Consider the following 17,289-nt stretch of genomic DNA (forward strand, 5'->3'; position numbering starts at 1 on the left):
AGTCTGCTTCCCCTGGATTTTAATTAAATGGTGATTTTAAAGTTATTAGATCTTATGCATTACACACATGCATAGGATATCACTGAATGGAGGGCAGAACTTTTCTTATTCTCTTCTTTCTCTAAAGTGAGATGAATATTAGGATAGAGAATAGAGGAAGTATTTTATCAGGAAATGTACAGCTGTAAATCAGTTATTATAGGATTCTTAACTATGGCTTCACCTTATAATCAAGTTGGTATTAAAAAAACAAACAAACCTGCTATTAAGTCCTCTCTAGATAAATTAAATTAGAATTAAAGTAGGTGGGAGACTTTGGCTTGGGTATTTTTTAAAGACTCCTTAAGTTATTGTAATGTACAGCCAGGGTTAAAGTCAGAGTTGCCAGAGCAGTGTTTCTTAACTTTTGATGCTCATCAAAATTTTTTGTGGAACTAAAAATAATGTCTTGACTCCATCTCTGAAGATTCTGATTCTGTAAATTTGAGGTTGAGACTAAGCATCTGTTTTGCAGAAAAAAAACCTCTATTGATTATTCTTTATAGGAATCACTGTACTAGAATAATGATTTGAGGAAACATCTACAAAATCTAGAAACAATATTGAATAGTTAGATTTCAGTGGAACTTTGACTTTTATGGTTCCCAGTACATTGGTACCATTCTTACTTGATGTTGAGGTTCTGTTTGGGTAAAGTTCAGTTACTATAGTACCAGAGCAGAGTTAAATCACCTAAACGTCCAGCAATAAGAGAATGATGAAGAATGTTTGACAAGCTTTGTACAGGAAAACCTTTTGGTTCTGATGCTTTGAAAATTGCTTAGGGGTTGATCTATTATCTGGAGAAGCCATAGAGAGTAGTATCTTTACTACAATTTTTGGATAAACTAACTCTGTGGTAACAACTAAAATTTTTATCTCTTTGAAATATATGGTCGTAAGTCTACACTTGAGCCATTAATAATTTCAAGGACACAGAGTAAAGCAAAACTTCAAGTTTCTTTCCTTATGATTATTTTGTTTAATTTAGGTTTTTCAGCCCATGTTAATGGAATATTTTACCTATGAAGAGCTGAAGGACATTAAAAAGAAAGTGATTGCACAGCACTGTTCTCACAAAGATACTGCAGAACTCCTTAGAGGTCTTAGCCTATGGAATCAAGCTGAAGAGCGACAGAAGTTTTTTAAATATTCTGTGGATGAAAAGTCAGATAAAGGTGAGATTCATATACTTAGATAGTGAACAATTTATTATTTGTAGTTGGTTCCGAGGCCATTTCCATCTTGGTTAATATGAACTGTAGATTTTGTATATTTCGTAGATTCATAGGAGTAATTTAAGTAAGACTTGCCCCTTGGCCAATTGAAGCCATTTATTTTCATATAAATTTAATTGAAAACAGTAGTTTCTGTTTTAGAATTTGGTGTTGTCTATTTCCAACTATGATCATTTGATATCTCCTACACTTGGCCCCCATGCAGTATACTATTTCTTGAATTAATTTATAGTTATTATTTTGTCCAACCAACATTATTTAAAACTGCTATATACTTTTGCAGTATCATCCAACTTTCTGAGCGCCATCAGTCATAGTGACTACATTTTTCATTCCTTGGTTTTTTCATCTTTTTTCAAAATCAGTTATGCTTATAATTTTATCTCTACCCCCCATGTGTGATTTTCACTGTTTATAACCAGTAATACTCAGGGAAGTGAGTAGGAGGACATAGTTTTTCTGTGTACAAGTACTTTGAGATAATAAACGAGAAATGCAAATAAAATGCCTACTTTTCTTAATATATTACTTACTCATTTTTATTCTGATTTATCCTCCATAGCTTTGCCTGCCTTTAAAAACATCATTAATAAAACAATTTTGATGTCCTTAGGCAAGTGAAAATCCTTTCCTCTTTCTAGATGAAGATAGCAGTGGTACTTCTGTGAAAATAGACTAGGATAGGGAAGCGACTGTGGCTCAAGTGATTGGGCTTCCACTTACTGCATGGTGAGTCCTTGGTTCGATTCTCAGTGCCTCCTAAAGAGGAGAGCAAGCTAGCACAATGGGCAGGCATGGCACACTGACACAAGATGATGCCACAAGAGACACAAGAAGAAAATAATAGTGAGAAACACAACAACAAGGGAAACGGACTTGGCCCAGTGGTTAGGGCGTCCGTCTACCAAATGGGAGGTCCGCGGTTCAAACCCTGGGCGGCCTCGACCCGTGTGGAGCTGGCCCATGTGCAGTGCTGATGCGCGCAAGGAGTGCCATGCTACGCAGGGGTGTCCTCTGCATAGGGGAGCCCCACACGCAAGGAGTGCGCTCCGTAAGGAGAGCCGCCCAGTGCGAAAGAAAGTGCAGCCTGCCCAGGAATGGTGTCGCCCACACTTCCCGTGCCGCTGACGACAACAGAAGCGGACAAAGAAACAAGACGCAGCAAATAGACACAGAGAACAGACAACCGGGGGAGGGGGGTAATTAAATAAAAATAAAATTAAATCTTTTAAAAAAAAAACAACACACAACAAATCAGGGAGCAGAGGTTCCTGGTGCCTCCTAAAGAGGACAAGCAGAATGGTGAGCTGGTGCAATGGGCAGGCACGGCAAGCTGGCATGACAGGATGATGCAACAAGAGACAGAAGAGGAAAAACATAAGGAGAGATACAACAAAGCAGGGAACAGAGGTGGCTTAAATTATTAGGTGCCTCCCTCCCACTTTGGAGGTCCTGGATTCAGTTCCTGGTGCCTCCTAAAGAAATAAAGATGAAGAGACAAAAAATGCAAACAATGAGAGGGTGGGGGCAGAGAAATAAATGAAATAAATCTTTAAAAAAAATAGCCTAGAATTTAAAATATTGGTCTTATTTTCCCCCTTCTTTTAACCAAGTATTTTAGGTGAAATGCATGTTGAAACAAAATTGTTCTTATAAATTAAGGTATAATTAAATCTGTAAAGCTTGTGTGCTTCACTTTGAAATATAGGTTATGCCTTAGACACCAAGTCAAGACCTGTTGTGTCTGATTTAATTGTAATTATAACATGGGCTTTAAAGCATCACACTTTATATATTTAATTTTCCCATTTCTTCAAAGCAAATTATAGCTATATTATGTTTAAAATATTTGCCATTTAAAACGGAGTAGATTAATTTCATCATAGCATATCTGTAGCTAGATTCTTTGTGAAGAAAAATCAGATATACAGAGTACTCATTCTTCATTACTTTAATGAAGGTTTTATATTCTTTATTGTAACAATGAATTTGTATTTCTCTTCTGGAAAATTGCTAGTGAAGTAATACATTATAGGACACTGTATACACAATGATTACTTTCTACAACCGTTGACAGAAGATTCTTGATGTATAGTAACCAGTGTTAAAAATATTTACGTTGTATTGTTTTGTTTGGTATATAAATAGTATGTATAATAGTGTCAGCTCAAGTTAGGGCATATATAAGTTAAAGAAGTCAGATTTTAGAGACTTTTATATGAAAGGTGAAAATAAAAGGGGCACACACACAGGGAATGGTATTGAGAGAAGTTGTAATGTATAAATGGAAAATGCTGTGAGATTTTGTGTGTCATAAAAATGCCTGGGAAATTTCATAATCTGTCAGACTCTATACTTGATTTAAAGCTGTATAACCGGTTTGGTTCCTTTTTCAAATGATGCTACTTAAGCTACAAAGTGAATATTATTTTTTCTGTGATGCCTTTGTAAAAGGAAGTCAATTCTGTGTTCATTATTGTAGCTCCACATTATGAGATATGATTTGGGCCATGATGGTTTAAGCCCACAGTTTCTTAACAAGTTTAACATCCTCATGTTACCCCTAATCCATGTTATTTCCATTTTACATCTTGTAAGCAGGAAGGAGTTGACTTTAGGCAATGAATTTTAGAAATGTTATTGTAATTGCTTAATGCATTTGGTGTTATACCTTTTATTGTTGAAGGTTTTCTTTTTTTTTCAGAAACAGAAGTGTCAGAACACTCCGCAAGTATAACCCATCTTCCTCCTGAGGTAATGCTGTCAATTTTCAGTTATCTTAATCCTCAAGAATTATGCCGATGCAGTCAAGTAAGCCCTAAATGGTCTCAACTGGCAAAAACTGGATCACTGTGGAAACATCTTTACCCTGTTCATTGGGCCAGAGGTAGGTTAATGGGACTTTTAGTTTGCTTTAACATATATTTCAATCTGTTTAGATGAACATACATCTATAGACAATAATAAGTGAGTCCAGGGAGGAAACTCCCAGGTTGATCAAAAAGTAGATTTCATAGTTAAATGATATGCTCTTGGGATATATCTATTTTAAAAGTTAGCAATACTGAAGTATTTGTGAGTGAATTATGATGTCTGTAATATTCTTGAAAATAATGAAAATTAAGGGCGGTAATGCAAAAAGATTGGCAAAATGTTGGTAATTGTTGAAGATATGTGATGGAAAATGGGGTTTTGTTATGCTATTTCTTTCTACCTTTGACTGTGTTTGGAATTTCCCATAGCAGAAGGTTAAAAAGAAAATAAATAGGAGGGAGCAGGTGTGACTCAGTGGTTGAGTGCCTGCTTCCCATGCATAAGGTCCCATGTTCTAGTACCTCCTGGGAAAAAAAAAGTAGGTTATCAGAATAGCTTTAAATAGATTATTTACCAAATCAGAATAAATTCTATAAAATTTTTGAAATGAGGCACCGTTATGGCTCCCTTTTGGTGGTGGTTCAAAATAACTGATTCTATTAGTCTTTAGCATATTTTTTGTACTGGTAACATTCTATAAATCAGATTTCACTTTAAGTTCTTGTGGTAAGTTACTTTCATGTGTGAACACTTAAAAGTTTTCTTATCATGAGCATACAATGCAGTCATGGGATAAATGCAACTAATGGCATACATTTTTTTGTCACTGAATTAAAACATTACTTTCTAGGTGAGAATGAGTATAAAAAAATTCACTACATTTTTTATTAATTTTTAAAATTTAAGTTGTATGTTTACAGAAAAATCATGCAGATAAAACATGGTTGTATATCCCTGCTCAACATGTAGTTATCCCTATTATTAACATTTGCATTAGTGTGGCATCTTTGTTTCAACTGATAAAAGAATATTATTATAATTGTACTATAAACTATAGTCCATAGTTAGTGTTCATTGTCTGTTGTATAGTTCTATGGTTTTCTTTTCTAATTTATGTTCTAGAAAAATATATACAACCTAAAATTTCCCCTTTGACCTACATTCAAATGTGTAAGTCAGTGGTGTTAATTACATTCACAATATTTTGCTACCATTACGACCATCCATGACCAAAACTTTTCTGTCACCCCAAACAGAAATTCTTTACCAGTTAAATGTTAACTCCCCATTGTATACTCCCACCTTGGCCTCTGGCAACTTATACTTCAGTGTCTGACTCTTACTATGAACTTACTTATTCTAATTATTTCTTTTCAGTAAAATCATACAATATTTGTCCTTCCTTTCGAGTCTGGTTTATTTCATGTAACTTGATATCGTCAAGGTTGTTCCGTGTTACATGAATCAGAATTTAATTCTTTTTATGCCTGGATAATATTCCATTATGTGTATATGCCATATTTTGCTTATACATTTGTCTCTTAATAGACATTTAGGTTATTTCCATCTTTAGGCAATTATGAATAATGCTGATATGAATATGGGTGTGCAAATATCTGTTCAAGTCCCTGTTTTCAAATATTTTGGTCTATAGCTAAAAGTGGGATTGCCAAGTCATGTGGTAATTCTGAACTTGGCTTTCTGAAGAACTGCCAAATTCTCTTCCACAGTGGCTGTGCCATTTTACATTCCCACCAACAGTGAACAGGAGTGTTCCTGTTTCTCCACAGCCCCTCCTACACTTTTTATTTTCCATTTTTTTAATAGTAGCCATTTCTAGTGGGTATGAAATGGTAGTTGTGGGTTTTTTTTTCTTTAAACAATTTTTTTTTCTTTTTCTTTTATTAATTGTGGTTTTGATTTGCATTTCATAATCACTAGTGATGTTGAGGATCTTTCATGTGCTTTTTGGCCATTTGTATATCTTCTTGGAGAAATGTCTATTCAAGCCTTTTGCCCATTTTTAAATTGGGTTGTATGTCTTTTTGTTTTTAAGTTGAAGGATTTCTTTATTCTGGATATTAAACCTTTATTAGATATGGGGTTGCCAAATATTTCCTCCCATTATGTGGGTTGTTTAATTTCGTAATAAAGTCCTTTGAAGTACAAAAGTTTTAAATTTTGATGAGGTGCAATTTTTTTATTTTTTTTATTGTTGTTTGTGCATTGGGTGTAGAGTCTAAGAAATCATTGCCTGTCACCAGGTCCTGTAGGTGCTTCCCTATGTTTTCTTCTAGGAGTTTGATAGTTTTGGTTCTTATATTTAGGTCGTTGATCCATTTTGAGTTGATTTTTGCATATGGTGTGAGGGAGGGATTTTCCTTCTTTCTTTTTGCAAATGGAGTTCCAGTTTTCCCAGCACCATTTATTGAAGAGACTCTTGTTTCCCAGTTGAGTGGCCTTTGCCCCCTTGCCACAAATCAGTTGATCATAAATGTGAGTGTTGATTTCTGAGCTCTTTTTTTTTTTTTAATTTTTTTATTTTTTATTGACTTTGTAATAATATTACATTAAAAATATATATGTGAGGTCCATTCAACCCCACCCCCCCACCCCCCCTCTCCCCCCCCCCCAACAACACTCGTTCCCATCATCATGACACATCCATTGGATTTGGTAAGTACATCTTTGGGCACCTCTGCACCTCATATACATTGGTTCACATCATGGCCCATACTCTCCTCTATTCCATCAAGTGGGCCCTGTGAGGATTTACAATGTCCGGTGATTACCTCTGAAGCACCATCCAGGGCAGCTCCATGTCCCGAAGACGCCTCCACCTCTCATCTCTTCCTGCCTTTCCCCATACCCTTTGTCCATTATGTCCACTTTTCCCAATCCAATGCCACCTCTTCTATGTGGACATTGGATTGGTTGTGTCCATTGCACCTCTATGTCAAGAGGAGGTCTGAGCTCTCTTTTGATTACATGGGTCTATATGTCTGTCCTTGGACCAATACCATGCTGTTTTGATTAGTGTTGCTTTATAATAAGTTTTAGGATCAGCAAGTGATCAGCAGTTCTCTGACATCATTCTTTTTTTCATGATGGCTTTGGCTATTCAGGACCCTTTACCCTTCCCAATAAATATGGTAATTGGCTTTGTCCATTTCTGGAAAGTACGCAGTTGGAATTTTAGTTGGGAGTATGTTGAATTTCTAAATCAGTTTGGGTAGAATTCCTGACAATATTTAGTTTCAGTCCATGAACATGGAATGTCCTTCCATTTATTTAGGTCATCTTTGATTTTTTTTCTCGGCAGTGTTTGTAGTTTTCAGTGTACAGTTCTTTTCATCCTTGGTTAGATTTATTCCTAGATATATGATTCCTTTAGTTGCTATTGTAAATAGAATTTTTTTTTCTTGATTTCTTCCTCAGATTTCTCATAGCTTGTTGTATTAGTCAGCCAAAGGGATGCTGAAGCAAAATACCAGAAGCCTGCTGGCTTTTATAAAGGGTATTTATTTGGAGTTAGAGCTTACAGATACCAGGCCATAAAGCATAAGTTATTTCCCTCAACAAAGTCTATTTCCACATGTTGGAGCAAGATGGCTGGCAATGTCTCCTAGGGTTCAGGCTTCCTGGGTTCCTCTCTGCCCAGGTCTTGCTTCTCTAGGCTCAGGTCCTCTATTTTCTCCACAAGGTCAGCTGTAGACTATCAGGCGAACAGCTCTCTCCCTGGTGTTTCTGCCCTGTCTAAGGAGCTGTCTGTATTCCTCTGTGTTCTCCTGGCTCAGGTCCTCTCTTCCCCAGGCTTGCTTCTCTTTCCTCTGTGTGCTTGCTTCCTAGGGCTCCAGTTCAAGACTCCAGCATCAAACTCCCTGGGGTTCCAGTTCAAGACTCTAGCATCAAACTCCAAATAAAACTCCAACATCAAAATCTCCAACTCTGTCCTTTGCCATGTCTTTTATCTGTGAGTCCCCCACCCATGCACCAAAGGGTGGGGACTCAACACCCTACTGACACGGCCCAATCAAAGCCCTAATATAATTTAATCATGCCCAGGTACAGACCAGTTTACAAACATAATCCAATATCTATTTTTGGAATTCATAACTATATCAAACTGCTACACTTGTGTATGGAAATACTCCTGATTTTTGCATGTTGATCTTGTACCCAGCCCCTTTGCTGGGTACATTTCATTTTTCAGCTTTAGTAACTTTTTTGAGGATTTTTCAGGATTTTCTTTAGGACCATGTGGTCTGCAATAGTGAAAGTTTTGCTCCTTCCCTTTCCAGTTTGGATACCTTTTATATCTTTTTCTTGCCTGATTCCTCTGGTTAGAACTTTTAGCACAATGTTGAATAACAGCGGTGACAGTGGGCATGCTTATTTTTTCCAGATCTTAGAGGGAAAGTTTTCAGTCTTTGACCATTAAGTGATATGTTAACTGTGGGCTTTTCATGTATGCCCTTTATTGTGTTGAGGAAGTTTCCTTCTATTCCTAGTGTTCTGTGTTTTTTTTTGAAATAAAAAAGTGCTGCTGGATTTTTTCAAATGCCTTACATGCCAAATCAGTATGGTCATGTGGATTTTTCCTTTATTATGTTGATGTGGCATATTACATTAATTTGTTTTCTTGTGTTGAATCACCCTTGCATACCTGGGATAAATCACATTTCATCTGGTGTATAATTCTATTAATGTGCTGTTCGATTCGGTTTGCTAGTATTTTGTTGATGATTTTTGCATCTATATTCATAAGAGATATTAGTCTTTGATTCTCTCTTCTTGTGGTAGTTTATCTGGCTTTGTGATGAGGATTATGTTGGCCTCATAAAAGGAATCAGGCAATGTTCCCTCCGCTTCAGTTTTTGGGAGACATTGAGTAGGATTGGTGTTAAGTCTGTGCGAATATTTGATAGAATTCCCCTGTGAAGCCATCTGATCCTGGGCTTTTCTTTGTTTGGAGGTTTTTGATTACTAATTCATCTTCTTTACTAACTATTCATTTGTTGAGATCTTCTATTTTTTCTTGAGTCAGTGTAGGTAGTTTCTGTGTTCCTAAGAATTTGTCTGTTTCATCTCGTTTATATAATTAATTGGTGTAGAGATGTTCAGAGTATCCTCTTTTTTTTTTAAGATTTCTTTTTTTCTTTCTCCCCTACTCCCCCCCAATTATCTGTTTTCTCTGTCCGTTTGCTGTGTGTTCTTCTGTGTCTGCTTGTATTCTCATTAGGCGGCTCTGGGAACCCCGTCTGGGACCTGCTGGAGTGGAAGAGAGGCGATCATTCTCTTGCACCACCTTGGCTCCCTGACCTGCTGTGTCTCTTATTATCTCTCTTCTGTGTCTCTTTGTTGCGTCATCTTGCTGCGCCAGCCCTCCGTGTGGGCCACCACTCCTGCGCTAGGCTGCACTCTTGCAGGGGACAGCACTCTGCACAAGCCAGCACTCCCTGTGGGCCAGCTTGCCACGCGGGCCAGCTTGTATTTACCAGGAGGCCCTGGGCATAGAACCCTGGCCCTCCTATATGGTAGATGGGGGCCCAATTGCTTGAGCCACATCCACTTACCCATAGTATCATCTTATAGTCCTTTTTATTTCTGTGGGATCAGTAATAATGTCCCTTTTCATTTCTGATTTTAGTTGTGTCCTCTCTTTTTTTTACTTTGGAAAAAAATGAATATTGGTGAATTAATATCTTTAATTGAACTCACATATTCATTTTATTATGTCTGAAATTTAATCCTTTGCTCATTTAAGTATAAATTTTTTTTAGCCATCATGAAGTATTACTAGAATTGCTGACCCATTGCCTATGGCTCATATATTTTCTTTGTGCAGAGTTTTGTTGTAAATAGATTAGCTTTTTGTAATGGTAACAAATCTAATTGAATTTTGTTCCTTATTTTTGTTTGTTGCATAGGTGATTGGTATAGTGGTCCTGCAAATGAACTTGATACTGAACCTGATGAGGAATGGGTGAAAAATAGAAAAGATGAAAGTCGTGCTTTTCAGGAATGGGATGAAGATGCTGATATAGATGAATCTGGTGAGCCATGCTTGGTATTAAAATTATTATATCATGTTTAATGATTATTATGCTTCATAATTAAGTACTCATAATTTTTAGGTGTTAATGTTTGTTATACATTTTGTTTTGTGTTTTCTAAAGATACTGGTGTTTTTAAACCTACTACTTTTTAAAATTTGAGGGAAAATAAGCAAATTGAAATTTTATTCTGTGTTTAAAGTAATTTTTTAACGTGTAAAGTTGTTTCCCATCTGTTTTTACGTTAAAATACTTCTCAAAATCAGTTGATGCCTGTTTTTCTTAGAGAAATAATGTGCATTCATTGTAGTGCTTTATAGTATACAATGTTTTTTAGAGTCATTTTAATTGATCAGCTCATTTCAACAGCATTTATTGAGTCAACTATGGCTCAGAGAAAAGAGCATGAAGCTGTTGATTCTGTTTATTCATTTGTAAACAGTCATATCATTTGCCTTGCAAGGTTGCTGTAGAATTAAATAATCCTTTATAAATTTTAAAAGGTTATGAGATGTGAAGCCATTCATTAAGTCCTGTGGGAGAACTCAAGGCTAAAGATGATTTTTCTCTGCCCTTAGGGACTCAACAGTCATGTGGGGATAGAATTTAGTATACATAATTCTGACTTCAAGGTACATAATGCGAAGTATGGTAGTAGAGGTGTAGACAGATGCTCTTTTGGAGTATGCTATTGAAAAACAGTATTTCAATTTAAGATATTATTATAGATATGAATTACTAAAAGATAATGAAGTAGTGAAAACGTAACATATGAGACATGCTGCTATTGGTAAACTGAAATTGTAGATACTTTTTGTTTTAATAAAGCTGCTCATGTTAAAGTAAGTTTAGTTACTCTGTCAGAAGAACTAAACTTGTAGAAAGTAAGGACTATAAGAAAAAAGATTATTTTAGCAGCTAGAGTATACTTAGGAAATAAAGGTGTTATATTTTGGTATATAGTTTTGGAAGTTTGGAAGGTGATAGATCAGGATGAAGAATATTTCATTTAGATTTGGTGATAACGCTTGATCATATTCATAAAATAATTACTGAAAACTTACCCTGTGCCAGGCACTGTTGCAGTTATGAGGAATGTAAGAGTGAACACAGTGTATAACATTTCTTTCCTTATAGAGCTTAATATTTGGAGAGGGGAGGCAGACAATAAATAGGTAAACTATATATTATTTTAGATGGTGACAGTTGCTGTTGGAAAAATAAACAATGGAAAAGGTGCCAGGGAGAGAGGGGAAAAGCTGTAATTTTAAGTAGAGTAGATCAGTTAAGTTTCCTGGAGAAGGTAAAATTTGAGCAAAGATTTGAAGGAGGTGAGGTCTTTGCTCAGAAGTCATTTTAGGGGAAGTGGATTTGGCTCAACGCATAGAACATCCACCTGCTATGTGGGAGGCCTGGGGTGCAAACCCAGGGCTTCCTGACCCATGTGGTGAGCTGGCCCATGTGGATGCTGTACCATTCAGGAGTGTCCCCTGCATAGGGGAGCCCCATGTGCAATGAGTGCACCCCCACAAGGAGAGCTGCCCTGTGCGAAAAAAGCGCAGCCTGCCCAGGAGTGGCACTGCACACACAAAGAGCTGATGCAGCAAGATAACGCAACAAAAAGAGACACAGATTCCTGGTGCTGCTGACAAGAATGTGAGCGGATGCAGAAGAACATACAGTGAATGGACAGAGAGAGCAGACAAAGGGGGTGGTGGAAGGGGAGAGAAATAAATAAAATAAATCTTTAAAAAAAAGTCATCTTAGGGAAGACTTGATGTATCCATTCCAGAAAATTAATCCATAATACTCATATTAAGAGTTTTAAAGTCTTAGAGTTTTTGTCAACACTTGAAGATAGCCAAAGGAAAGGCTGTTTCTTTCCTTCATATTGAAAGGGAAAGGTTAATGGTATAAAGATTGAGCCTTTCTAACATAATATATTTGTTCAGTTGTTTAGTGGATATAAGACTAAATTTTTGATCTACCATCTTCTCTTAGTGCTTTCTCAGTTTAGCTGTCTTAAGTCATTGTTCTTTATAGGATGCTTTTTTTTTTTTTTTAAAGAATTCACACTAACAGTATACATTTAAAGAGGGAGGGCCATGGAAACGAATGAATGGCTTGGGAATAAAATTATAGTAGAATAAGTAGAGTTCATTAAAGCAAATTTTATCTCTTTCTACCTATGAATCTAATGTAATGACTCTTTAAAGAGGAACTTAGGGTAATATCTGTAAACATGGGACCATAATAATAAATTCATAGTTATTATTTTCATTTACGTTCCTTTTGCCAGCTGTAAAATTGGTTTTGTTTTAAATGATATTTTCTTAATTGATTTTGTTACATAATTTAATCTGTTTCATGTTTAGACACATTAAACAGGCTTTTAGATATGCAACAGGATCCTGAAAAAAGGCGATAAAGTTATTGGTTCATTCTTTTTTAGTATATTGTGTTTTTCCTTATATCAGATAGGAGTTTGTACTATTTTTGTTATGGTGGTTGTTACAGAAGTACTATATCCTGTTGTAAACACCCAAGATTTATAGAAATGTATTAAATAAGTACATAAACAAACCCATACTCATTTTTAACTCCTTAAAAATTCGGAGGTACATCCATTTGCTTGGTTCATTATGTCCAGGCTAATTTAGTTGCATTTTCAAATTTCTTGGAACTCCATGTCCTTTGTGTTTAGGTTAAATTACTAATGGTACTCTTTCTTATGGGCCGTTTTTCTTTTGCTATCATTTTTCTCTTGAAGAACTTCTACCCTATTCTTTGAGTAGTCAGAGTTTTTATTTTTTTCCATTTTTTTCATTGCCTGAAAAAGTTTTTTCTTTCCCTCAACTTTGATATAATTATCTTCAACATTGAAAATTCTTCCCCTCATTCTTATTGTAAACCTGTTAATTGTTTTCTTTTTGTTTTAGTTGATGTCAGAACTGTCAGATGTTAAGTCCTAGAGAGTGAAACCTCGTTCGTTTAATTTGCTTTGTATACACCAGGGAGCTTAAGGTGGTAGCAAAAAATAATTCATATTTAATGATTTGGTGATTCCTTGAGTAGCATAGTTATAATTAGCATATTAAGTTCTTAGACTTTTGAATTCATTTTACAGAAGAGTCTGCAGAGGAATCGATTGCTATCAGCATTGCACAAATGGAAAAACGTTTACTCCATGGCTTAATTCATAATGTTCTACCATATGTTGGTACTTCTGTAAAAACTTTAGTATTAGCATACAGCTCTGCAGTTTCCAGCAAAATGGTATGTATAAATTAGCACTAGTTTGGATATTAAGAAAAAGTAGCAATGATATAACTTTGGTTTGCATATTCTTGAGTTTAATTAAGGAAAAAAATATATAACAAGTATTATTTATTGAGTGCCTTCCCATAGGTAGGCATATACTGCTAACTCTTATGTTATTTCATTTCAGTTTTCGCAGCAGTCTTTGTAGATAAGGAAACTGAGACTGGGAGAGGTTATGTAATTTATTCAGTTTCATAGATGTTAAGTGATAAAGCCCAGTTTTATATGATTCTTTACAATATGTAATGCATGATAAGATGGGCAAGCAAGAAAAGATTACTATTTTATAAAAGTGTGTCCTGTGACTTCCTATGTCAGAATCTCCTTAGTTATTCCTTAAAAATGTAGATTTCCCGGGTCCAACCTCATTACTAAATCAGATTCTCAGGAATGTGAACTCAGAATATATCTTTTTAGAACACTCTTTAGGTGATTTTTACATGGACAAAAGTTTGAGAACCCCTGGATTATATCATATACTAATAGTTATCTATCTCTGTCTTACTAAAAGTCTGCAGATCTTCACAGTGACTTTTTCCCCCTTAGGTTCGGCAGATTTTAGAGCTTTGTCCTAACCTGGAGCATCTGGATCTTACCCAGACTGACATTTCAGATTCTGCATTTGACAGGTTAGTTATTTTCTAAATATTTAAAAATAATGATTTCTAACTATGAACAGTAAAGTTCTTTTGTTTCTCATTTACATAATTGCAGTTTTGTCATCCTATTCTGCTTAACTGTCAAATCTCAGTCACTTGATAGCACCCTCCAGTTCTTTGCCTTTTTTTTTGTTTGTAGGTCCCAGCTAATCCAAAACTCCAGCCTACGTCATCCTGCCCTCCTAAATCCTGTACTGTTTCTAGCCCTTTGAGCCTTGCTATGCACCATGTAGATTGGCACTGTACATTTTTATGAAGTTTTTATTTTCAATTAGATTCTAAGTGCTATTTGATAAGCTCCCTCTTAAATTCCCTCATAATTATTCTAAAAGGTTGTACCACTTTCTTCAAGCTACAGTCGTCACAGATTATATTTCCTTGAATGCCATCAATTTCCTTTTTTTCCTACTCTACCCCTTCTTTCTCACCCTCTTTTCTATATCAGCACCTTTCTTCTCTGGCTAATCCATTCTGAAATTTTGGATGAATGGTAATTAGCTCTACTAATTCCTAGAGCTTGTTTTTTTCTGTGTTTTCCTCTATTAATCATCAGTTATCCTCTTTCTTTCATGAGCGTAGAACCTTTCTTCTACTTGTTACTTATCAGGATAATAAACTTAAGTCCCTCCCCATCCTTAACCTTTTCTCATCCTGTCGTTCTGTTAAGCTAGTTGCACTGTTGATTGCTAATTACTTTTATTGTCTTTTCCTGTCCCCAGCACGTAATACTGCTTTGACAATATAGGCATTCAGTAAATATTAGAGTGGTTGTATTAGATTTAAAATTGTTCTTCTGGTTTCCAACTACATATAGTTAAATGCTTTTTGAAGAGTTTGACAATATTATTAATAGTTTTGTTACTTCTTTATAGTTGGTCTTGGCTTGGTTGCTGCCAGAGTCTTCGGCATCTTGATCTGTCTGGATGTGAGAAAATCACAGATGGGGCTCTAGAGAAGATTTCCAGAGCTCTTGGAATTCTGACATCTCATCAGAGTGGCCTTTTGAAAACTTCTAGAAGCAAAATTCCTTCGAGTACATGGAAGAGTAAAGACATTTCCCTTCAGCCCACCAAACAGGATACTTGTTTGCACAATTTAGCTAACAAGGGCATTGGAGAAGGAATAGGTAATGACCATCCCTGGACTAAGCCCATTTCTTCTGAAAATTTCAGTTCTCCTTATGTGTGGATGCTAGATGCTGAAGATTTGGCTGATATTGAAGATACTGTAGAATGGAGACACAGAAATGTTGAAAGTCTTTGTGTAATGGAAACAGCATCCAATTTCAGTTGTTCCACCTCTGGTTGTTACAGTAAGGATATTGTTGGACTAAGGACTAGTGTCTGTTGGCAGCAGCATTGTGCTTCTCCAGCCTTTGCGTATTGTGGACATTCCTTTTGTTGTACAGGAACAGCTCTAAGAACTATGTGTGCACTCCCAGAGTCCTCTGCATTATGTAGAAAAACATCAAGGACTAAATTGCCTATGGGAAAAGACTTAATTTACTCTGAGAGTGAAAAATCTGATCAAGAGACTGGACGTGTACTTCTGTTTCTCAGTCTGTCTGGATGTTATCAGATCACAGACCATGGTCTCAGGTAAGTAATCACTTGCAGAGTATAAGGAAATGGGCATGTTTTCATTCTCAAATGGAATATAAATTCTTTGAATCTAAGTCATTCCTTTCAGTTGATTTGTTTAACCAAAAAAGGTAATTGGTTAAATCAGTTAAAATCCTATTCTGTACATGGAAGAACGTAAAACTTTAATATACTTAGCAAATGTCTATACAATATTTTCTAAAGTGATTTCAGGGATTTAAAGATGTACATTTTTTTTTTTTAACCCTCAGAACATGTAACAGAAGAAAATATATAATTTATTCTGTTGCTGCATATTATTTATGTAGTTCTTTCAGGGATGGAATAGAGATGGTGGGAGGTCTAAGGAAGGAGAGAGCTCATCTAAGTAAAGGAAATGATCAGGAAAATTTACTAAATATATTGTGTAAACTCACTGAGTTAATAACTAGAATATAGATCACCAGAAAATGGAATGAGGTTAGAGGATGGAAAGTTGAGGTTTAATCTGTGCAGAATTGGTAAAAAAGTTGCTCATAAATCTGTGGAACTGCATAGAAATAGTGAAAGCACATCATAGTGTCTATAACTAGCAGTGCTAACATATAGGTATGAGAGAGGTTGAAAGGGAAAGTCTAAGGTCATGTATATTACTAGAAGGAAAGCTAAAAAAGGTTAACATGGGACTTTATAGCATAATGAAACTTCATGTGAAATGTGAGAATGGGTTATATAGCATATATAAGACTGATTTTCTTTGAGATAGAACAAATGTACATTTGATGTTAATATCAGGCAAACTACAACCAAAGCAAACTATGGACAGTAGTGTATAGTAATATATTAACAATCTTCCATTAAGGGTAAAAAAAAAAAAGGAAATATATTAAGTGAAAGAAACTAGACAAAAGGTACAATAATATGGTTTTACTCCACCTATGCAAAATATAAATACAAATAAATTAGAGAGATGGAAACAGAATAACAGCTATGTATGGCAGAGGAAGGATAGCGAGATTGAGAGGTAACTATTAAAAGGTAACTTTGTTTTTGTTTATTATAATTATTGGAGTAATGAGGAAAATGCTATAGATTGAAGTGATGAATGCACAGCTCTGTGTGATTATACCAAATACCATTGATTGTACACTTTGGATGGATTGTATGCTTTATGAATATGTATCAATAAAATTGATTTTAAAAATTAAAAATTTAATGAAGAAATGACATTGATTGAACCTTGAAGAATGACAAAGGATTGTGATAGGTAGCTGTGAGAGGAGAGATCCTATGAAGTGGGGATCACTTGAGCATACATAAAGCACAAAGATGTAAAAGTACATGGGGAGTGTTCAGAGGAGACTTGATATTCTAGTTTGAGTATACTGAAGGATATGTTTTAGGGACTAGTGGGACTAAGGCAGTAAATGTAGGATGGGGACATAATAGCAGGAAGTATGAATGCCAAGCAGAAAAGTAGTACTTATTGACTAGCCCTTTTCATTGTTCTCTATTCAAGAAGTGGGTTCTTAAAAAGAAAGTGTTTAGGGGAGCGGATGTGCCTCAAGCAGTTGAGCACCTG

The 17,289-nt window shown here is 35.6% G+C and overlaps 1 protein-coding gene across 1 annotated transcript in view; it reads left to right on the forward strand.

Moving 5' to 3' along the window:
• The window catches only part of FBXL5 (F-box and leucine rich repeat protein 5), a 60,119-nt gene that overhangs the window by 12,729 nt on the left and 30,101 nt on the right, over positions 1–17,289 (forward strand). Inside the window, exons 4-9 of the mRNA XM_004455231.4 lie at positions 1,031–1,217; positions 3,982–4,164; positions 10,022–10,147; positions 13,275–13,423; positions 14,015–14,097; positions 15,000–15,725. Coding sequence (XP_004455288.1) covers positions 1,031–1,217; positions 3,982–4,164; positions 10,022–10,147; positions 13,275–13,423; positions 14,015–14,097; positions 15,000–15,725 — 1,454 coding nt within the window. The remainder of the gene's footprint in view (positions 1–1,030; positions 1,218–3,981; positions 4,165–10,021; positions 10,148–13,274; positions 13,424–14,014; positions 14,098–14,999; positions 15,726–17,289) is intronic.

This window comes from Dasypus novemcinctus, chromosome 1 (assembly GCF_030445035.2).
Source record: "Dasypus novemcinctus isolate mDasNov1 chromosome 1, mDasNov1.1.hap2, whole genome shotgun sequence".
Classification (NCBI taxonomy): Eukaryota; Metazoa; Chordata; class Mammalia; order Cingulata; family Dasypodidae; genus Dasypus; species Dasypus novemcinctus.